Here is a 23,995-nt window from a genome sequence, read left to right as displayed (position 1 = left end):
GGTGGCATAGCTTTCAGCATGTCCACCTTCGTGAGAAAGAGGCTATCTCTCAGTGAAGAGAAGGAAAAAAAGGCTAAGATATTGGAAGGCCAACTTCAGCACAATACATGTAGTTTTTCACTCACCTTAAAATATTTACTCACATTTCCCTGGAAAGTCTTTTTCAAAAAACTTTTTTGAGGGAGATAAGCCTCATCGGTACCTAATTAGTGGTTGCTTTCTAGAATCAATAAAAAAGATGCGTTTGCACAATTCTTTTCTGCCTTTTTACTAAAGCTATAAATCATTTACACCCGTCACTTGCTTCAAGGCGAGCCCCGCCCCTTCAGCAGGGAGCCCCGCCCATACAGGCTTAGAGCCCCGCCTCCTCCTTAGGGGTCCAGCCAATCCTGTACAAATTCTTTAATAGCGTCGGGCAGAGCTATCGCGAGACTTTAGCTGTAGCCTTTGATAGTCTTTAATTGTGTGGACTTGCGCAGAAAAGACTCGTGAAGCTATTGCGGGAGGAAAGGGGCGGGGCGCCCCGACGTGCGCGTTCACCTTGACCCCACGCTCCAGCGCGCGCCCGGCAGCTAGGAGCTGTGGTTTCTGGGTCCCCACCGAACCCCAACATAAACCAGCATAAAGCGCGCGCCCACCTCAGGCGGATGTTCGGTGGGTGGCCCGTGATCTGCGGGGGCATTAGAGGGCCCCGGGCCGTGCTGCACAGAGGCTCAAGAGGCTTGGAGAGCCAGTCTTGGTAGGCGCTTGGGTGATAGAGGGTCAGGGGTCAGAGGTCGGGGACGGGAAAGGTCTCTGGACGGAGACAGGGAGGGAGGGAGGACTCGGTTGCTGTGGAGCCCGGGAAGTTGAAGGGCTGAGAGGCAGCCGCTGCGCGAGTCTCCCCGACCCTTCCCCATCCCGGACGCGCGGGCCTCGGGACGGCCAGGCTCCCTCGGGAGAAGGTGAGGCCGTGGGAAAGCGGGTTGTACTTCTCCCGGGGGCCGGGGCCTGCGGAGTTTTGTTCGGGGGTCCGAGGGCCTGTCGTCGCGCCCCTTGGGCTCGCGGTGGCTTGTTTGCCCGGCTTGCTGCAGCGATCCGGCGCCAGCACCCTGCTTCGATTCCCGAACCGCTCTGCAGCCTTTCGGAAGAAAACGGAGTGGGGATCACCGTTCGCTGCAGAGATGCCTCTGGAGGCTGCAGCTGGGCAGCCGCCGAGCTTCTGGGTGCGCGGGATCGTAACGCAGCGAGAGGGGAGGCCGAGGCTTCCAAGTTAGTCCGAAAGTTCTCAGTTACCTTCGGGGTCTGATTCATTACATTCGCATTCAAAGCCTCCCTTGCACGTTGTACATTTTGACTCCAACGTAGTTGCTAGGTTTATGAACGAAGCTGTGTTAGCTGATGATTGACAGTCAGTGTCTGATATACACTATTACTAAATAATGACCATTAGGCTTGTGCCTTTTTTCTAGGTAACTTGACATTAGCCACGAGGTAGAAGTCCTCGGTGTTTGATGTTTTCTTGCTTGTATTTAAATTAACTTGAGGCTTTAACTGAACAAAATAAAATAATTTTAAAGTCATTATACCTATTTTTTTGATAGAAAAAATGATGAAACTCCCATGGATAGAAGTGACCCGTGAGATCTGTACTGTCACCGAAAAGACTGGTTGGTTTATGATCAGTAACCGTGCAGGAAGCAGAGCCTGGAAGGACCAGTTAGCTAACAGGCTGGCAGATTGAGAATAGAATAGTTTACTTTTGAAAGATGCTGTTGTATATATCCTCTTTTTACCCAGCCTAAAAGAATTGTACTTGTAGAATTATTAAATCTTTTGTGAAGAGTTCAGGCTAGAACAATTTGGGGGAAACAGAATCTACTGGTGAAAATGCGTCTTATGAGGGCATTTTTCAAGCTCATGCAGTTAACACATATTTTAGAGTTCAACAGATGTAAATACTCTCACCCTACTGGAGTTATCACTACAGAAAAAGATTGTGGGCATGCCAGGTCGTCAGGAGCTTTTCAGTCATCAATAATGATTAGGCTTCATTTGCATAAGGTTCACCCTGGACAGCAGTGTGGCAAATGCATACTCCTTGTTGCCTTTGATAGCCTAAAACCAGATCTGTCATGCATTTGCTGTAATTCAGGACTGGTTTGTGTCTTTTAATGAAGAGAGAATAATTTGGAGAAAAAAAATCAATTTATTTGTTGTATTGTCTTAGTAGCTTAACATTTTGTGTTTATTTTTCTAGCAATCTGTCTTTGTTTTCTTGTAAAGATAGAAGTCAGTTTTCTCTGTCTGATTCTGTGCCAGAAATAGTAAGGAATAGTTTCATATTACCTATAGTCTTCTAGAATGTGATTGAGAGACACTTGTCCAAAAAGAAATGTGAGTAAAGTACTGTTAGGTCCTTAGAAAGAGAGAGAATATTCAGGGAGTTAGAGATCTTTGTTTCGCCTTATTTTGTATATCTTTTTCATCCTGGCACTAACCTGGTATTGGGGGTACAATGCTTAATAGGGTACTATTCCTGCCCAGCTTTCAAGAAGTTCAAAGTCAAACAGTTAAGAGCACTGTAGCAGTTGAGATCAAGGGGAAGAGGCCTGTAATTCAGCATACCTGGTCATGGAAGGTTTCATGGGGAGATTGGGACAGTGATAGGCAGAAAAATGTGAAAGGGCTTTTCAAGTATAAAGCTTTTTACATTTAAATGTGGGACAGGAAAAGTGTGGTCCATATAGAAAACTGCATATAATTGTGTTTTACGCAAACACTGATACTTAAGGGGGAGGAAGAAGAAGTGGAACCATCAAAGGTGTGATTCATGTGGTATGAAGAAAACCAGGAGAATGATTTGGAATTGGAATATGATTAGAGATATATAGAATTTTATTAGTACTTGACTTACTAGCTGCCAGTTAACATTATGGTGATAAGTAGAGTTGATTAAATGATATCTTCTTTGGTTCATGAAGTTATTCCTAGATAGAGATCTCTTAGAAAAAGAGTTAACCAAAACAAGATTGGAGAGAGGGGCAGGGCGGATCATGAATGTTTGCTCAGTTGAGAACTGAACAAAAGGAGAGCCTTGCTGGAAATCCTGGTATTTATGTTTCTCCAACTTATCATTATAATTGATAAGCACTTTCAGCCTGTAATGTTGAAAGAATCAGGTTGGAGGCAAACATCAGAAGGAGTGTGCAAATTATAGTGATATAGGTAATTCTAAAAGATACTGGATGAGTGTTACCAGAGCACAGAATAAACAGTTAAAGAAATGTGTTCTGGTTCAATATATCTATTACAAGATTGTTATAAGAGAAATGTCACACGTTACCTCCACTTACAATTCATTGGCTAGAACTGGTCTTGGGACTATGCAGCACCAGTTGGGCAGACATATCCCTTCTATACTATACTTTGTAAGGAAAGAAATGGATTTTAGTAGGCAGCAGGTTATCCAAACTTGGCTGCACACAGGAATCACCTAGGGAGCCTAAAAAATCAGGGGGCTAATGCCTGGGTCCTATCCCCAGAGATTCTGGCTTAATTGGCCGTGAGGTACCTGGGCCTCAGGATTTTTAAAAGTCCCCCTCCGGTGATTCTAAGGTGCAGTTAAATTTGAAACACACTGATCTAGGGTCCCCCATCCCACTACATTAAAGTTTGGATATTGTAAACTGGAGTTTATATTGTTCTCAGGTTGATGATGATAGCAACTGCCACTTACTGAATATGTGCTAAATTTCTGTTACTGTGCTGTTGTATTTCATTGTCTCTAACCATAGTCCCACTATCATTCCTATTTTAGAGAAGAGAAAACTGTCAGAGAGAGGCTAGATAACTAGTCCAGTGCCACACAGTTAGTAAATGCCAAAGCTAGAATTAGAACCTAGGGCTTCAAAGTCCACATTCTCACCTGTCCGCCGCATCACTCTGCAGATGTGAGACTCTATAGCTGGTTGCTTTGGGGGCGTTAAGAGTTAATGATTCCATAATTACCATGTGATTAATACTACTGTGGTTGGTGTGATGGATTGTGTAACTGGCCCTATTCCCTCCCCACCCCCTACCTCATATCCACACTCTTTGCCATGACCAGTTGTACCCAGTAAAGAAGTGTAGTATATTTCCTCACCTCTTGACTAAAGTCCATCTGTGTCACTTTTCCTTTGGCTCCTGGAACCTTAGTGGTTTTGCCATGACCAAGCACTTTGAAAAGTACTTGTGTAATTGGATTTGCACTTTCACACCTGAGCCATTGCCGTAAGAACATGCCTGGGTTACTTTGCTGGTCCCCGGAGGAGGATGAGAACTACGTTAAACAGAGCCAAACTGCCTCTCCAGAAACCTAGCCTAGATCAGCCAGTCGTCAGCTAACCTGCTCATCTGTGAAAATAAATGGTAGTTGTCTCAAGGCATTGAGCTCTAGGGTGGTGTGTTACAGAGCATATTTGTGGCAGTAGTTAACCGATAAGCTGGTAGAGCCTAACTTCTCAACATTCCAGCTGAGTGACCTAATTCCAGTATTCCACCCTGTGCTTTGAGGAGAACACTTAGGTTATTAGGGGCTTCCTATGCTATTCTGATCTCTTATCAAGATAAGAGAGGAGGTAAGATGCTTGAAAAGTGATTAACCGTAGTCAGATGGATTATAGACCATCACCTGCACATTGGTAACCAAGCGCTGGCTAAGGGAATGGAATTCTCATGATTGGCGTAGACCAGCCCTGGTGTGTGTGTTTGTTTGTTTGTTTTTTCCTCATTAATTTTTTTTATTGTGGTCATAACAGCGTATAACATAGTGAGATTTCAGTTGTACATTATTGTTTGTCAGACACCATGTAAGTATGCCCCTTCACCCCTTGTTCCACCCTCTGCATCCCTTCCCCCGGTAACCACTAATTTATCTCCGTCCACAGGTTTGTTTACATTCCACATGTAAGTGAAATCATACGGTGTTTGTCTCTCTGTCTAGACCAGCACTGTTTCATAGACGTTTTGCAATTATGAGAATGTTCTCTGTCTGCGCTGTCCAGTACACTAGCCACTAGTCACATACGGTTTTTGAGACCTTCAAGTGTGGTGAGCTCAGGAGCTGAGTTTATATTATTGTTTAATCTTATTTAAAGTTAAATAACTACATGCAGCTTGTGGCAACCTTACTGGACAGCAGAGACAAACAACTTCCTTGGGGCTGCTGAGAAAACCACCCTCCTTATAAGTCACAAGGCCACCATGTTCCTCAATGAAAGGGAAGTTCTATCAGCAAGGAAGCAGGGTAGATCTTCGCTAGATAAGTAATGTTACTTCGCTTTCTTTTATGGTTGTCGTTCTATTCAGATTTTCTATTTTTTGGGCCAATGTCATTCATTTATATTTTGTTAGTAAATTACCCATTTTATCTAGATATTTCAAGTTTATTAGAATAAAGCTGTTCTTAATATTCCCTTATAATTTTTAAATCCCTCCTGTATCTACTTTTTGTTTTTGCTTTTTAAATCAGCTTTATCAAGGTATAATTTACATATAATAAAATCGAACAATTTTAAGTGTACAGTTTGATGAGTTTTGACAAATGTATGCAATCATGTAATCACCATTTGACAAATGTATACAATACAGGCTTTATGACACTTTCGTTACGATGCTTAGAACGTTTCTGTCACCCCACAGCTCTCCCTCCAGGTCCTTTACTGTCAGTCACCTCTTACCACTTCCTGGCGCCTGGTAACCACGAATCTGCTTTCTGTCACTAGGTTTTTGCCTTTTCTAGAGTTTCGTGTAAATGGAATCACAGTATGTAGCCTTGCACATCTGGCTTCCTTCACTTAGTGTAATGCCTTAATAATTCATCTGTGTTGTATATATCAGCAGTTTATCATGGAGTAGTGTTCCATTTGTTTATCCATTCACCAGGAGATGGACATTTGGGTTGTTTCCAGTTTGAGGCTTTTATTAGTAAAACTGCTGTTAACATTCAAGTTTGTCTTTTTTTGTGAATCTGTGTTTTTATTTCTCTTTGGTAATACCTGGGAATGGGATTACTAGGCTTCGCAGAAGGTATGTATTTACTTTTATAAGAAACTGACAAACATTTCCTGTTGGGGTGTTGGAGAGTTCAGTTCCAGTTGCTCTATAGTCTCAGGTTTGTGAATTTTAACCATTCTAGTGGATATGTAGTTTGTCACTGCAGTTTGTGGGTTGTATTTGCCTTGACTTATTGACTGATGATGGTGAAGATATTTTCATGTGCTTATTTGCCACTTAGAGATCATCTTTGGTGAAATATCTGTTCAAAATTTTTGTCCATTTTTTTAATAAGGTTATTTGTCTTACTGTTGATTTCTGAGAGTTCTTTATATATTCCACATACAAATCTTTCATCAGATATTTGTTTTACTAATAGTGTCTCCCATCTGTGACTTCCCCTCTCATTTCCATAACAGTATCTTTTGAAGAACCAAAGTGTTTAATTTTGATGAAGCTTAATTTATCATTTTCTTATAGTCTCTGCTTTTTGTGTCCTATTTAATTACTTTTTTTGCCTAATCCACTGTTACTTAGATTTTCTCCTCTGTTTTCTTCCAGTTTTATAGTTTTAACTTTTATGTTTCAGTTTATGATCCATTTCAAGTTAATTTTTATATGTGGTGTGAGGTAAAGGTCAAAGTTTTTTTTTTTTGCATATGGATATCTGTTTATCGAAAAGAATATTCTTTCCCCATTGATTACCTTTCAATTTCTTTCAAAAATCGATTGACCATACTTAGGTGGGTCTATTTCAGGACACACTATTGTGTTCCATTGATTTACATGTCTGTCTCTATACTGTGACCACACTGCTTTGATTACTGTCAATGTAAGTGCTGGAGTCAGTGTAAGTCTTTCAACCTATTCTTATTTTTCAAAGTTGTTTGACTTTTCTAGAACTTAGGCATTTCAATATAAATTTTAGAATCAGCTTGTCAGTTTCTAAAAAAAGAAAAAATCCTGTTGGGATTTTGAATGAGATTTCTTTGACTCTAGATCAATATCAAGGACTTGGTATCTTGAGTCTTCCAGCCCATAAACATAGTACATAGGATGTCTCTATGATTATATTACCATACTGTTTTCTCTCTTTTTACATAGGCTTGACAATTTTCAGAATAAAAACTTTTAAAAATTTAAAAAAATCAATTATAAAGAAATGTAAAAACGAGAAAACATATATATTTATACACATATTTTTCATTTATGATGTTTTTATTCCTTTGTGTAGATCCGTGTTTCCATGTAATATCATTTTTCTTCTGCTTGAGAACTTCTTTTAACATTTCTTGTAGTGTGGGTCTATAGGTGATAAATTCTCTTGGCTTTTGTGTGTCATTTTTTTTGCCTGAATTTTTTAAAGATATATTGCTAGATTTAGAAGTTTATGTTGAGAGAAATGCCTAAACCAGGAAGATGGGGCTAACCTGAAGAGATGGTCTTGCTTTTCAGCAATTTAATTAAATTGTATACCTTTCTGTGGTTGTCCTTGTGTTTACCCTGATTAGGTTTCTTTAAGCTTCTTGGTTCTCCAGGTTGATAGGTTTTAGCAAATTTGGAAAAAATTTTTGCTTCATTTTTTTCTTCTCCTTTCCCATTTCCTCCTGAGATTCCGGTTCCATGCATGCTGGACTGTTTGATGTTGTCCAGTAGGTCTCTGATTTTCTGTTTTTGTTTTTCCAGTCTTAGTTTCTTTCCCTGCTTCTTTTTGGTGAGGAAGATTGTCCCTGAGCTAACATCTGTTCCAGTCTTCCTCCATTTTGTATGTGGGTCGCTGCCACAGCATGGCTTGATGAGTGGTTTGTAGGTCCACATCCAGGATCCAAACCCACGAACCCCTGGCTGCTGAAGCGGAGCGTCCAAACTTAACCACTTCACCACTGGGCCAGCCCCCTCTACTGCATTTTTGATAGTTCTGTTGTTACTGTGTTTAAACTCACTCTGCGTTTTTTCTGCCATGTCTCATCTGCTGTTAATCTCATACAGGATATTTTTCATTTCAGATATTGTGTTTTCCATCTGCATAAATTCCATTTGGGTCTCTTGTATATCTTCCATATTTCTTCGTCATCTTCATGTTTTCCTCTACCTTCTTGAAGATATTCAAATTGTGTACAATGGCTGTTTGAGAACTCTACATGATGCTTTGTTTATTAGGAGTCTTTCCACAAGCAGTTCTAGCCATGTACGAGTTCCAGGGATTGCTCCACCTACTTCTGCTAGTGGTTCTTCCTGCAGCTTTGAATATTGCCCTCACACAAAGATCCAGGTCATGGCCCTCTCAGAGACTCAAGGGACTCCTCTGCGTATCTCCAGAGCCTCCTCTATGAGCAGCTCCTGCCTCTCTGGTATTTTTGCCCCACAAATTCTAAGTTCTGTCCCCTTAACTCAAGAGAGACCACTGGACCCTGTTTGAGTTTCTTCTCCCTGTGCTGTGCCTGGAAAGTGTCTGCTAGGGGTAAGATAGGGTGGGGAAGACCAACCATTCTGGTTTGCCTGGAAGTAAGGGGTTTCCCAGGATTTGGGACTTTCATTGCTAAAACCAAGAAAGTCCCAGGCAGACTGGGAAGAGTTGGTTACCCTAACTGGGGCTGTGGTAGAACTTCCTTCATTTGTTTCATTTCTTTGAGGGATCACTGTAGCAACTGCTCTGTAGTTATACCCATTCTGCTATTGAGTCATTGGCCAAGTTATTTTTTTCTTTTAAATTTCAGTAATAGATTACTTTTCTAAAATTGCTAATTTTTTTTAATAACCATCTTTTTTGCATTCTGACTTCCTGCTTCTATTTCATGAAAACAGTATTTTATCTTCTTGAGAATGTGATGATGTCAATTGTATGTGATATAAAGTCCTATTCAGATTACTCTACCTGTTTCCTTGGGTGAAAGTTTGTCTTTGTTGATTTATTCTCCTGTTGGAGATCCCTTAATGTTTGATTGTTGCTTGTGAGCTCATCTTTGTAGTTGGGTTTCCCTGCTTCACCTTCCATTGTCTCTGCTTGTACAGTTTGCTGAAGGAGAGGGTCAGAAGCAGCTGCTGGGACTTGTTTTCCATTGTGTTGAGTGAGAATGGGGAATTGGTGAGAACTCTCTATAGGCAGAATTCATTGTCATCTGCTTTTTTTCTTCTGTAGTCAGTAAGAAAGGGCATCTTTCCAGTTTAGGGACTGCTCTCCCCAGGAAATAGATACTCGCATCACAGCTACCTTGCCTTTAGGAGAGGTAGGACAGGCAGAGACCTGCCAGTTCTCACTTTATTGCTCCAATATTATCTGTGTTTGTAGCCCTGGACCCACTTTGGTTTCCACTACCAGGTCCGCCACCATTGAGCTTGGAAGCCCTCTTGATGGTGCTCCCATCTTTTGTGCTAATACATTCACCTGTCACTTCGCTTTTCAGATTGATTCCCTCTGTATTGTTGTTTAGGAATTCCTCACAGTTTCTCCTCAACTGAGATTTCTCCTAGTGGTTTTGTTCTGTTTTAAACAGGGCTGTATATTTCTGAATTGTTTCTTTGCGGCACATTTCCCGTTCTCTCCTAGATTTGCAGCAGAGTGGTTCAGGATGGGGGGAGTCTGTAGGGGTAGAGGGGTGTCAGCTGCTCTGTGTGCTCAGTTTGTCATCAGACATCAGTACATCATGTCCTGTGCTCAGTACATCAGTCTGTACTCAATTAGAGATAGCGATTTGATCTATACGTCTTTTGTATCCTCCCCTAAAATACAGCACAGTACTGAGTACTTAATGGGGACTCAGCAAATACCTGATTGGATTCTACTGAAAAATGGGATTATTGAGAATATTTCTTAAACTCTAGTTGAAGTCAAATTTTAATTGTCTACACATTCATTTTTTTTCAGCTACATGGTAGGAATAGGCAGCAACCATCATTATGACTTTATGATTTAATCTCTTTGAATTGTTCTAGATTTCATATAGGAATTGGCTATTATTTTAGCAAAGGTGTAGTTTGGGCCCTACTTTATATAGGCTTCTTTCAGCCTGATTTTCTCTTTTGAGATCACAAATCTTTTTTTTCTTTTTTTCCTGCACTTTTTCTTTTCTTTTTCTTTTATTATCTCTGCCCCATTTCTTCTGGTTGCCATCATTACCTTATTCTTGGCCCAGCTAGCCCTCTTATCTTTTTTATCTGCTAATCCACAAAAAGAAATACATTTTGGTATTTTCATCATCCTTTTTTGAAAGAAAAGATACATTTGTAGGGATTTTTTAAACTATGTAAGGGTCAAGTGAAGTTTTGTTAACTCTTTAGGATTATAAAATAAAATTGAAATTCTGCAGTGATGCAGACATGAGTTTAAATGGTACTAAAACTCTTCAAATATGCATTTCCGGGATATTTGAGAGATTCACCTTACTGTCATGCTGCTCATTAAATGTATTTTTAGAATTTATTTTAGATAAATTGTTTTTATTAAATTTATCCATTGAACAGGGGCTGGCCCCGTGGCCGAGTGGTTAAGTTCGCGCGCTCCGCTGCAGGCGGCCCAGTGTTTCGTCAGTTCGAATCCTGGGCGCGGACATGGCACTGCTCGTCAGACCACGCTGAGGCAGCGTCCCACATGCCACAACTAGAGGAACTCACAACGAAGAATACACAACTATGTACCGGGGGGCTTTGGGGAGAAAAAGGAAAAAATAAAATCTTAAAAAAAAAAAAAAAAATTTATCCATTGAACAGCAGTAAGACCATTAGAATTTATATCATGCATGAGATTAAGGTCAGTATGTTCTTTAGCTATATTTGACTTATTAAAAAATACTATCCATTGTTTTGTGTATCTCTCTGAAGATTTCATACTATGGATATGGACTATAAGTTTATGCTGATTTTCTCCTTGGGAAATTTGTCAGGAACACTTTGATACTAAAATCCTCTCTTGGAATGCCTACTGTTTTTTACCTTCTAGAATTCACGTTTACCAACCAAGAAAACTTGAAAATGAGCAGCCGACGGAAACGTGCTCCTCCGGTGAGGATAGATGAAGAAAAGCAACAGCAGCTCCGTTGGAATATGCATGAGGACAGAAGAAATGAGCCCCTCCTCTTAACTGATGACGAGCACTCCTGCCCTGGTTCAGATTCCTCTTCTGCTCATTGCATCATCCTAGATGATAGTCTGAAGGAAGAAGTGGCTCCCAGAGATAAGAAGAGGTGTTCGGAAGTGGTGAGAGTCTCAAAATCAATCGACAGAGAAGAGACTGGTGGCACTTTTTCCCCTCTCTCTGTAAAGCTGAATATTGTGATTTCTCCCTATCACTTTGATAATTCTTGGAAAGCATTTCTAGGAGAATTAACTCTTCAGCTTCTTCCTGAACAGAATTTAGTTGAAAATTTTTCTGAAAGGAGTTTTACCTTGATGAGTTCCGAGTCCAGCAATCAGTTCCTGATCTGTGTTCATTCAGAATGCGAAGATGTAGAGAAACAGGAAAAAGGCCTCAATGAGCCAGTCAGTGTTTATGACAAAGGTATTCGAGTGGAAGCATCCTTCAGTGGAGAAATGTTAGAAGATTTGGGGTGGCTGCAAAAGAAGAAAAGAATAAAACTTTACCAAAAACCAGAAGGAAATCGCATAATCAAGGTACTCGATTTCTGTGATGTCTTTTAAGGCTCTTCTGCGTTGGGCAGTCCATTTTGAAGTTAACTTAGAAGGAAGGTCTGAAAAGCCAGAAATAAGTCTCTCATTATCAAGTTTCAAAGTACACTTTATTTTGGGCTTTCAGTAACCAGTAAAAAATATTTTTTTATAGCTAATCACTTCCAGGCTGTACTCCTTCAAGGAGGTCTTCCTGATTCCTCCTTTCCAGCTCTGCCCTCAGTGACTTATTTTAGTCTTCATTATCTCCTCCTCTTCCTGTGGCAGTCCTTTAACCATTTCCCTGTTTGCCTTTTCAGTTCCTCCCTCTACTTTGTCTCTGGAATGGCATATGAATGCAAATAGAATTCTCTTCTTTACTGCCTGCAGAATTGAGTATAGTCTGGCACATAAATTCCTCCTTTAGTAGTAGACAAGTAGCGCTTGTCAGCTTCTCCAGCCTCATCTTATGTCATTCTGCTTTGTTTTCTGTCCCAGAAATTCCAGATTGATATGTTTCCTGCACGTTCCCTGCCATCTTTCTGCATCTTTGTTCTTTTGCTCTCACAGTTCTCTCTGCCTGGGTTGTCCCCTCCTCTTCCCTGCTGACGCCTGCTCATTCTGTAATATTCAGCTCAGAGTTTGCCTCATCTAGGGAGGGCTTTTCTTAAACTCTGGATGCTGTTACATGCCCTTCCCCCGTCATACCTGATGCGCATGTTGTTTTTGCCGTGGTCACTTGTAGCATACTTAGATTTTAGATCTTTCTCCCTCACTACACTGTGAAGTCTTTTGTCTTCACAGCCTAGTAAAGCGCTTGATACTGAAAAGATTTTCAGTAAATGAATGAATAGATTTATAATTCATTTCAGGCTCTGCTGTGTAGTAGCCAAGTAACTTTATGTAAATCATTTAAATGCTCTAATTTCAGCTTCTTTCTGTATGAGATGTAAATCATACCCATTATTTTTGCCTCATACAATTGTGTTGAGAATCAGGTAAGAGAATGTAAGTAAATGTACCTTATAAACTATGAAGCAGGTTAATATGCTTTCATGCTAAAACTTGAAAAGAAATTCTAAAATGTTAAATTCACCTTTGTTCAATTGAAAACTGTCCTATACATTTCTCACATTAAAAATAATTACATCAATAGCCATGTTTATAGTTTCAGAATTGACAGGAGGAAAGGAGAAATTTTAGAAGTATTAGATTGTAATTAATTCTTCCCTGGATAATGAAACTGTGCAGCCAAATATTCCCTCACTTTGCTGATTGTGAGTGCCAAAATTGTGGCCCAAAGATAATAAGTCTGTAATGGCTTGTGTGCGTGTGTTCTATCCACCTGCCCCACACACCACGGCAGGTGGATAGAACACACACACACCACGTCGTGATCTCTTCTGTGTTCTCTGATCTTGATTTTTATAAATATTGCAACATTTATTGCTGCTGTAGTAAGGCCTCTCTAGGTGAACGCAAAGTAGAGTACAGATAATAATGGAATATAATCTGTACTACTCACTCCTATAGGAAGCTGTTCGATTCTTGTTCTTTAGGGAAAGAATGAGCATCTCAGTGATTAGGGCTTTAGGTCCCTGATAATACAGAGAAATGAAGGGAACTCTGTTTATTGAGTATCTGCAATTAGGAAATGTTAAAATTGTATTATCTAGGCTGTCTCATATAGGCTTCTCTCCATTTTGCAAATGAGAACTTCTCTCTAGGGTCGAAGTAAATGTTATGTTTCCTGTTTATTTAGCTCCTAAATATCAATGCCAGTATTTAAATTCAAATGTTTTAACTGAAATACTTCATACTGCATTGCTTCACCAGAATCAAGATATATAACATTAATCAAGGTCTGTTTTCCTAACCATTTTAGTGTTTGATCTGATAATAGGGATTCCCAAGCCTAATTGTGCTTAAGAATCCTAGCATATGTCAAAACCTCCTGGGAGAATCTGCATTTTTAACCAACTTCACTGATTATTCTGATCCTCATCAAGTTTGGAAATCATTGACTTGCTAGATAGAATTGGTGTTCTCATCACATTCTCCCAGGTTCGGTTCCAGTTAGGGAAGTATTTTTTTCTGGCAACTTGAATGGTGCATCGACCCTAGCAGACCCTACATTTGTAGACTGAATTTGTTATTGCAAGTGAAAATGTGTGAGGGAGATTTGGTAGGTATATATTTAGTGTTTGTGGGGCAAGTACTCTGAATACTTTTAAAAATGGTGATGGTAAAAAATGTTTTTCTTATATCCTCATAAAGAATGGTATAATACCATTAAAACTATTTTTATGTTGATTAATTCTTTCTAGGTTGGAATTTATCTTTTGGAAGATGGCCTAGCAAAACTAGACTTCTTGAGTGATGCAAATTCGAGAATGAAAAAGTTCAATCAACTCATGAAGAGAGTGATGGAAAAGTTATACAATTTCATTATTCCAGGTAATTTTTAAAGTAAACTTTGAAATTACTATTACTTAAGAGTTGTGGGTTTTTCCCTAACTCCTATAGATAACAAACAGAAAAACAGCTAATAAAACCATAATAAAAATTAAACAACCGGGGCCAGCCCCAGTGGCCACGTGGTTGAGTTCAGCATACTCCACTTCGGTGGCCTGGGTGCAGACCTCTACTGCTCTGTTAGCAGCCATGCTGTGCTGGTGGCCCACATACTAAAAAATAGAGGAAGATGGGCACAGATGTTAGTTCAGGGCGAATCTTCCTCAGCAAAAATTAAAAAAAAAAAAAAACCTCTGTAAAATCACTATATGACAAAATTATGTTTATCTGAAATGTTCCCACTAATATATTGTCTTTATTTACTTAATATTGTGCTTAGCTTATAGTAAGTAGTCAAGAAATATTTGCAGAGTCAGTAGGCAGAGTCTAAAGGAATCTGAGTGGTTGGAATTTTTGCATTATTCCTGTGCTTTTATTTGGCCATGGCCAGAGATTCTTGGCTGGCCTTTATTCCACCTCTCCTTTGCATTCTGACAACTCATCTCAAGAGTGTGCTTCCCATAAAGACCAGTTCATTTTGCTACTGTTCCTTGGCAAGAAGTTGCATCCTTGCTCATGACTGCAGGTTCAGAGTTGTCTGCCATTGCTTCCCAAGGGAGAGTGTGGATGGCTTGGCGCAGCTCATCAACACTGCTGGGAAATGGTTTAAATTATCCAGGTCCTGCTTATGGTCAGTCAGCATTATTTCAGGTGCAAGTTATAGAACATTTCATACTGGAATATTCGGGAAATGAGCTTCTAAGCTTGCTTGTCGAATTGTTTCTGCAGTACGTTCTTTGCAAAGCTTCATAATATACTAATAATAGTAAGTCATTTGTGTGTGTTTTTGCGTGCATAAAGACTTAAAAGGAGGAACATCTCTGGTTTCAGAATTGGATGAAATGCTTTTAAGTACGTCTAGAGCTTTTAAAGTTATGGTAAGAACTCCATTATTCTGCCTTTTAAAAATGAAACAGTTTGAACTTTTCAAAGGAAAACTTCAAAGAATTTTGAAGGAAAACTTCAAATTTAGTTATCAATGCTAGATTATGCAACTACAGTAACAGTTTGAAATAACCAAGCATTTACACATCAATTGTAAAGTTTTAAGAATCTTAACATGGCATATTTTTTATTGAAAAAGTAAGTTATGTATTTTGTGGCTGTGCATAATCTTTTATATGGAATAATCTTTTCATTCTAGGGCCTATGAGGTATGTCCTATAAAAGTGTATAGGCCTTTTTGAAGCAATTCAGGAGTAAATCATTAGCTAAAGAGGGTTTGTAAATACAAGATTCTGAGTTTTTTCATGTTATATAGGCACAAATCTTCCACAGGGCAGTTGTGTCCAACAAGTGAATCTGATATTCTTACAAATTTGTATTAATGGCAGAACACTTATCTGCTAATTGGCTGATGCTGCTATCCCCTATTCTTTTTTAGCACAGGAAATAGAATGGGAATCCTCGTCTTATTAGACATAGAAAAATTATGTCTGCATAGGGATTTTTTTATGTTAAGATTTAAAAGTGAAATAAATTATGCTTTTATAAACTGCAAAGGATATTCACATTAAGTTCCTCAAATGTTTATTAAATATGTACAATGGGCAGAGCGTGTGCCAGTTGCTCTGAGGAGCTATAAAAACAGAAGACGCCATTTGCTTTCAGAGCATTACCGTTCAGTGCGGAAGGGATGAATACACGTAAATGATTGTGCTGCCAGACAGACTGTGACTTATTGCTGTATCCAAAGTGTGAGTATTACAGGAACACAGGAGAACATTAATTCTAACCGAGGAAAACAAAAGAAAATGCCATGGAAAAAGTAGCAGTTGAACTATCTTGCTGGATGGATGGGTAGATTAATCAGGGAAGAATTAAGGGTAGGGCCTTCCAGACACACAACCCACTCAGCAAGACCCCAGAGGTGGGAGAGTGCATGTATGCTCTTGGAATAAGAATGACTTGTAGGAATAAGAATGACTTGTAGTTATAAAAGGTGGATTGGGTTATTTTGAGTACATTTGTTGTTGGGTGTACAGATGTGTTGGAAGAGGATGAGGAAGATTCAGAGAGTGAACCAGAGGGACAGGACATCGATGAGCTCTATCACTTTGTGAAGCAAACACATCAGGAAGAAACACAGTCCATCCAAGTGGATGTCCAGCATCCTGCATTGACTCCTGTGTTGAGACCATACCAAAGAGAGGCTGTCAATTGGATGCTACAACAAGAGCGTTTCAAAAGCACTCCTGCTAGTGGCAAGTATAAGATGCTTAAAGAAAGGCAAATTGATCAGATGGATTATATGAGAGAAAGGGTGGGGGGGATTGATTATTAAATCATATTGAAAAGATTGATTTAGAATGGGTGTTACTATGAATAAAATTATTTTCTAAGAAATCCTTCATCATTGAAATCTGGAGAAATTCATTTGTGAGTTCCTTGTCCATAAAAGTTTGAACTGATTTTTCATGTCAAAACATAATGTTTTGAAATCCAGTCCATGCCGTGTGGATCAGTAATTCATCTGTTTTTCCACAGACTGGATTTTTTTGATGAAATCCCGTGTGTCGTGTGGTAGTTCTTCTGTCTCCTATAGTTCCCATAAATTGAAGCTTTTTCTCTTTAATTTTGTCATTTTATGAATCCTATGTATCTGTGTTCCTACTTCATCTGTTAATCCCTAAAGAAGGCAACAAGAAATTACTTGCTGTTTCACTGACGGGTGGAGACATACTTCCCATTTGGCAGTTGCTTTAAACAACGTGAAATGTTAAGAGAAAGGACAGTGGAAAATTCTGACTGAAACAAACTTAGTTCTTGAGTGTTAGAGTTTTACCTATTTTTTCCTCGGTTAATAAGCCTTCCCTCTTGCTCTCAGACTCATGCAAAAGGTTAGGTCTGATCTGCGTTGATGTCTTAGCCCACTGGCCTAGGTCTCTTGAGTTATCTAAAGACCTCACGTAACTTTCTGAAGGATTTATAAAAGAGAAGCTACTTTCCTTTACCGTTAAGAGTTTGTGATATGTGTTAGTTTTCTTCTTAATCCTCTGTAGTTCACTCTGCTTTGTTTTCTGTCTTATCACTTGCTTATATGGAAAATATTTGTGCCCAAAGCAAAGGACGCTAAAGAATACTATCTGAAGAAAAGAATGAGAAGAATCCTAGCCTTTTTCCCACGTGTATGTGGCTTTGCAGGGTATCCTGACTGTTAACTTATTTTTGTTTTAATGTGATTATCTGGCAGAAAGGGAAACAAACAAAAACTTGTGCTTACAGTTATATTCTTCTTTAGAAAATGCCCTGCACTTCTTGTGGCGAGAGATTGTTACATCTGAGGGTGTGAAACTCTACTACAATCCATATACAGGCTGGTAAGATGAAACTTTATTTATGTGCTTGATAGTAAAAATAAATGTTATGAAAACCTGTATGAGATTGGTGACGGGTCTTTAACCTTGGCAGTCCCTCGAGAAGGAATACTAAGTTAAAGTCTCTTTAGCCATTTTTATAGATAGCATAGATATAGGATTAATAGCACTTGTCATTTTTCAGTAAATGAATGCAATATAGTAGACTTCAGATGCTTAGTTATTGATAATTAAAGAGATTATGGGTCTTTGTAAAAATGTCGTGATATTACTATGGGCCAGTGTTTGTATTTTTCATTAAGTTGGTCAACTTCTATTCTAACAAAGTTTTCGGATCATTAACCGTAATTAGTGAGTCAGTAGGTATTGCCCTTCTTATTTTTTTATTCACAGATTCATAAAGGTCACAGAAAGAAGGCAGACATGTTTCCTTTGATTTATAGAAGAGAAAAAAATGATGGGTGTTTACCAATACCACTCCTCTTTCTGCAGACTTAGTTGTCAACTCGGGCAATTGTTTTTTAATTTTTTGTTTTGAGGAAGATTAGCCCTGAGCTAACTACTGCCAATCCTCCTCGTTTTGCTGAGGAAGCCTGGCCCTGAGCTAACATCCGTGCCCATCTTCCTCTACTTTATATGTGGGACGCCTACCACAGCATGGCTTACCAAGCAGTGCCATGTCCACACCCGGGATCCGAACCGGCGAACCCCGGGCCGCTGAAGCAGAATGTGCGAACTTAACTGCTGTGCCACCAGGCCAGCCCCCAGTTTGGGCAGTTTTTTGATTATCGCAGTTCTTAATACTCATGACTGAGGGATTTGAATTGTTTAAAATGTAGTCTCAAAAAACTTAAACTTTTATGCATTTCTTCCAGATCTCTTTGGAACAGTATCATTTTGATTTGCATTCCTATGATGTGTTTTTCTTGTTTATTCCTTTAGCATCATCCGCGAGTACCCAAGTGCTGGGCCCCAGCTGCTTGGAGGAATCTTAGCAGATGAGATGGGTCTTGGAAAGACAGTAGAGGTGTTGGCTCTGATTCTGACACATACTCGACAAGATGTCAAACAAGATGCTCTCGCTCTTCCGGAGGTAGGAAGAGTACTGTAGGGTTGGGAAAGCAGGAGACATATGTTCTCAAAAAGCATCATATGTCGAACATTTGCTTGGCAGTTAAGCCAACACTTTCCGTTTACTCTGCAGCTAATGATTTATATTAGTCATTAGTTAACTTCAAGTGGGCACAGAGAATGGGATGTTTGTGACCCGGCAGGGTTTTTTTAAGTGATGTTGGCCAACTAGGAAGAAGATAGGCTGTCACCAAGCTTCCTTCTGGTTGGCAGAGAAACTCCCTTAGGAAAGTACTATTATTTCGTCAAATATTTTGTCACTACTGCAAGTCTCCGTATTACCACTAAATATTTTTGAGAGCTAGTTTTAAAAAAATTGTACATATCTCAGATACATAAATCCTAGAATCTAATAATTAGAACGTTGTTAGTAATTAGATTGCTAGATGAAACAAACTCTAGGTCCTTGTTCCAAAATATGTATAATTGTGTTTAAAAATATAAATTGTAGAGTTTACAAAAAAAAAAACTCCACTGAAGCAAGGATAGCTCATAGCACATATTTTCCAATAATAAAATCTAAAATCAGCACATTAAATCCTGCTGAAATGAGGCCACTAGTTAAGGGTATAACTAGTTACCTGTAGTGCCTACCATCCTCGCAACCTTAGTAATTATGTGACCTGTGATCTTTTGATAGGGTCAAGTTTGCAGAAGTAGCCTTTCCAATTTGAGTAGGGAATAGAAAATAGCTATTTCCTTTGCAGAAAGATGAGTTGAAGTATGCAGTTTTAACTCTCATTAACTTCTTTTGGGATTTTCTGCTCATTAGATGTTTTAACTCTAAGTTATTTTCAATATTATTATAAGTTCACTAGGTTAATTCAGTATTTAAACAAACCTTAAAAAGTTAACTTCAGAAGTTCCACACTTAACATTTAGGTAATTCCAGATAATATGCACAATTTTGAAAAGTGGTGGCTAGCTATAACCCCTGAAATGAAAAATAAGTTTTGTGTGTATGATAGCATATTTAGCCCTTTTGTTCGTGATTTTTTACAACTCTTTTGCATCTCCTTAATAGAAGGAGGATTCATTTTAATAAGCAACTCAGAATACTGAAAGCAAAACACTGTGTGACCTCTGAATGTTGTTTATGTCAGGGAAAAGTGGTGAATTACTTCATTCCATCACATCATTCTGGAGGAAAAGTGAAAAACACAGAAACCCAGAATATGGAATTTGAACCAAAAGAAAAAGTTCAGTGCCCCCGTAAGTATGAAAGCTCTTAAAGAAAATACCTTTTTACAGTGATCTTTGTTACAGTTCTTGTGATCTTTGTATGGAGAAATCTTGTAATTATTATGAATAATTGTTTTTACAGTTGTTTATACTTTGCATAAATTGATTCCATTGCAAGCCATATTATCTTAACAAAAGTAAAGATTTATTCTTTCATTTGACTTGGTCCAGGTAGTTCTTGCTCAATCCATTATATTTCAGTTTCTTTAACTTACAATTTAAAGCAGGCTTTGTTTATTCTTGAGTGTTGCTACTTCAATGTCTGCTAGCAAATGTATATTACCCTTGCTAATGGTAGCATATACATAGATAATTGTGAGAGCTTTTTTTTAAATAATTTTAAATGGTAGTTGTTTTGTAAGAATAACAAGGTGTAATTCTTCCTTAAATTGTTTCCATTACAATAATTTATTTCTTAATGTGTTGAGATAAATTTTTATTACGTTGTCTTCTAAATGACAATATACAGGCAATGTATCTTCAATAAATCTTTGATTTATTTTTTTCTTAACTTGGTCCTGAATGCACATTAAGATTAACTGCGTTTTATTTTCTTTGAATTTTAATTATTTTGACTGAGTTAGTGTATCGTTTTTGCATTTAGCTACACGTGTGATGATCCTGACAGCTGTGAAAGAAATGAATGGAAAAAAAGGAGTTTCTATCCTTTCCATCTATAAGTATGTCAGTTCTATATATAGATATGATGTTCAGCGGAACAGGAGTCTTCTGAAACGGATGCTGAAGTGTTTAATCTTTGAAGGTCTTGTGAAACAAATCAAAGGCCATGGTTTTTCTGGGACTTTTACATTGGGGAAGAATTACAAGGAAGAGGATATATATGATAAAACAAAAAAGCAGGTAACAGAGCATTTATTAAGTAGCTATATCTGATACCTTACAGAATGAGTTGACAGTTCCCACCTTGACCCTGAAGCTCTCACAGTCCGAAGATAAAAACAAACTAGTTAGGAAAAGCACTTGTGGCTGTGACTTTGGTTTTCTACTTCCTGAATGTAAGTTCCATCCCAGAGAAGAGGGCTTGGTACATAGCACGTACTCAATAAATATTTATTGAGTGAATTAGAAAATTAGTTAAGCATATTATAATTTAAAACAACTTTTCTATCCTCATCATGCTGTTTGTTGTCAGCAGTTAAAAAGTTTGGTCCATACTTAAAAATGTTAATGATACCTTATATTTGCCTAGCTCTTTATATACATTTTGAATCTTTTATCTATAAACTTTCATTTTTCTCATGTCATCATCTTATAAAATTTTTACATTTTGTTATGAAACGGCTTTTTTTGGGCTAGTAATTTCAATTTGCTTTTAAGAATATAGTTATAAATTTGTAAACATAAATCTAGAAAAGACTAATGACAACAAGTCAAAGTGTGGAGCTACTGGCTTGGCTGCTGTGAAAGAGATGGCAGACAAGAAAGTTCATTTCCTAGAGAAGGGGGTCTAAGATTTTATCCCCGGCCAGGGTGGAAGACTGCAGCGAACTTGTGTGCTCTCCGTAATCCTTTTCCCACCAAGAAAAGAAAATCTCCTTCAGTTGATGCTATTCATTCCATGCTCAGTGTCCCAACTCCTCTGTTCCACCTTGGCTCTGACATCACTTCTGGGAAGTTATGCTGGTACCTACCTCTCTCTCTTATATACCCCTCTCATGCATCTATAGTGTCATTTTATTTTTTATCGTTTTCTCTTTTCCAACAGACCCCTTTGAGACCAGGAGCTAAATATTCCTCATATTTGTATCCCCAGCACCTAATACTGTGCCTGGCACAGAAATAGCATTCAATAAATAATTTGCAAGAGTGGGCACAGGTAGAAAGAAGAAAGAAAGAAGAAATTTGTTTGCTAATTGCAGTAACTAGTAGATTAACTTTCACTTTTTTTAATGCTATATTTTAGTACTTGGTATTTTTATAATTGCCCTACTTTGTGTATTTGTGTATTATAAACTGCTAGTCTTTTATTGATTTAGGCAGACAATAAATTATAAGAAGTTGGTAGCAAAATATTAGTAGCTCCTTTTATCTTTCTAATTTTTATTCTCTCCAAATTTTAAGTATACAATAGTAGAGCCTCCTTTTTCTTTTGGACCTGCAGACTGCAGGGAGGGTTCTTACAGAGATGAGAATGAAAGCCACCGATCAGGAGTGATCCTCCTCAGGGAAGAGGGCAGCAAACACTGGCTACTGGATTTTTATGTAAAGCGCATAAAGTTGGGAATTTAATTTCAGAAATCTAACTTTGTTGAAATAAACTCAATAAATAATATTTTTCATAGGCAATAGGGAGTCCAAGGAAAATTCAGAGAGAGTCAAGAAAATCGGGGAGCAAGGACACAGATTCTGAATACTTGCCATCAAACACCTCTGATGATGATGATGATCCTTACTATTATTACTATAAGGCCAGGAGAAATCGTAGTAAATTGAGGAAAAAGCCTGTTCCACCCACAAAAAAGGGAAAAAGTCAGCATGACATCAATCTCAACTCACAAGATCACTGTCCAGCTACCAGTGACTGTGGAATTATTGATGTTACCACAGCTAATAGTACATGTGTATTTGACGTCAAGCAAGAACATGAAGCAAAGGACCAAACTGAATCTCTAAACCCAGCAGGTGGTGATGTCCCATTTACTAATATCATGAGTCCCTATAATTCCTCAGATTATCGCTTTGAGTGCATATGTGGTGAACTTGACCAGATAGACCAGAAACCTCGTGTTCAGTGCCTGAAATGCCACCTGTGGCAACATGCAAAGTGTGTGAATTATGAAGAGAAGAATCTGAAGATTAAGCCGTTTTATTGCCCCCACTGCCTTGTTGCAATGGAGCCAGTATCAACAAGAGCAACTCTGATCATCTCCCCCAGTTCCATCTGTCATCAGTGGGTGGATGAAATCAACAGGCATGTGAGGTCGTCATCTCTTCGAGTCTTGGTAAGGCGGTTTGGGCTCTTTAAGAGGATAGGAAAATGTAAATGTAAATTTTTACTTCTTTATGATAGTTTTTATACTCTTCATTGCTTTGTTGTTTATCCCCTAATTAACTCAATGAGATAATAATAGTAAATGAGAACTTGAAGAGGAAATTGAGAATAAGAAGTAGAACAGTAGACTGTTTATTCTTTTCTGACATCAGAAGTTAAAGCATTTTAAGTGGAAAGATGTGAAAGCTTTTGAAAAACTTTGTATAAGCATTTATACGCTTAGAGAGGAATACAATCCAAAGGCAGCGTTGTGTAACAGTAGCTGCTTGTCTGATTTGCCACCTCTTAGCTCCAGAATCATCCTCTGAAGCATCAACTACCTCATCTATAAAATAATTTAGTCATTCACCAAGTATTTATTGAGCACCTGTTATGTGCCAGCAACGTTGCTAAGTTCTAAAAATAGTACCTCTCACAGACTTAACTGTGAAGATTAAATGATGTGGTAAAATGCTGGCACTTATTAATGGTCATTTGATGTTACTGTTTACTAATAGTACTCTTCGCTCCCTCAGTTCTTTCCACACATACGTCGTTGGGGGTTTTCTGTATTTCAGCCACTATAATAGGCCTGGAGAATATAGTAATAAGCAAAACACCTTCTTTGCTGTTGGGGAACTCTGTTCTGTGGGGCAGGCAAACCTTGGTTTGACTCTTAACTCTACCAGTTTTGAGCAAGTCCCTTCATGTTTCTCATGTGTGGGATAGGAATAATAGCTACTCACAGGGTTGTTGTTGAAGGAGATAAAGCGTAGCCCAGTGTCTGAAACGTGAAAGGCATTCAGTAAATACTAGTTCTCACTGTTCTTTTTCATACCATTGTGCTTTTGCACATGCTGTTTCTTCCAGCTTCTTACCTGCCTGCAAGTCCTTTTCGCCTTTTCTCCACCTGCAAGAACTCCTAAATATTTTTCGAGGTCCACCTCAAATGTTAACTCCTCTCTGATGTACCTTCTCAACCATAGAATTGGTCTCTCCCTGTGATGCTGTCACAGTTACTTCTGTTACCATTCCTTTCACATTGCTTATGTTACTAGTCTCCACGCTAAAATGTGTCTTTATCTAGACAGGTGTAGGATGTATCTCATAGCATGTTTGG

General features: G+C 38.6%; 1 protein-coding gene across 7 annotated transcripts in view; it reads left to right on the top strand.

The window, feature by feature from the left end:
* The first annotated feature begins 473 nt into the window (after positions 1-473).
* Positions 474-23,995, top strand: part of SHPRH (SNF2 histone linker PHD RING helicase) — an 89,480-nt gene continuing 65,958 nt past the window's right edge. For 6 of the 7 annotated variants that reach the window (XR_006526743.2, XR_011502567.1, XR_011502568.1 and 3 more), the window contains exons 1-9: positions 474-739; positions 10,955-11,625; positions 13,947-14,076; positions 16,179-16,397; positions 17,435-17,513; positions 18,453-18,603; positions 19,745-19,853; positions 20,488-20,744; positions 22,187-22,846. Coding sequence is in view for 4 of the 7 variants with exons in the window: in XM_014850653.3 (XP_014706139.2) it covers positions 10,987-11,625; positions 13,947-14,076; positions 16,179-16,397; positions 17,435-17,513; positions 18,453-18,603; positions 19,745-19,853; positions 20,488-20,744; positions 22,187-22,846 (2,244 nt within the window). In the remaining 3 variants the exon portion in view is untranslated. Of the gene's footprint in view, positions 740-770; positions 945-10,954; positions 11,626-13,946; positions 14,077-16,178; positions 16,398-17,434; positions 17,514-18,452; positions 18,604-19,744; positions 19,854-20,487; positions 20,745-22,186; positions 22,847-23,995 lie in introns of those variants that run through there. The other variant, XM_014850654.3, reaches the window with a different exon arrangement.

This window comes from Equus asinus, chromosome 1 (assembly GCF_041296235.1).
Source record: "Equus asinus isolate D_3611 breed Donkey chromosome 1, EquAss-T2T_v2, whole genome shotgun sequence".
Taxonomy (NCBI): domain Eukaryota; kingdom Metazoa; phylum Chordata; class Mammalia; order Perissodactyla; family Equidae; genus Equus; species Equus asinus.
This window is presented reverse-complemented; position numbering and strand designations above follow the sequence as displayed.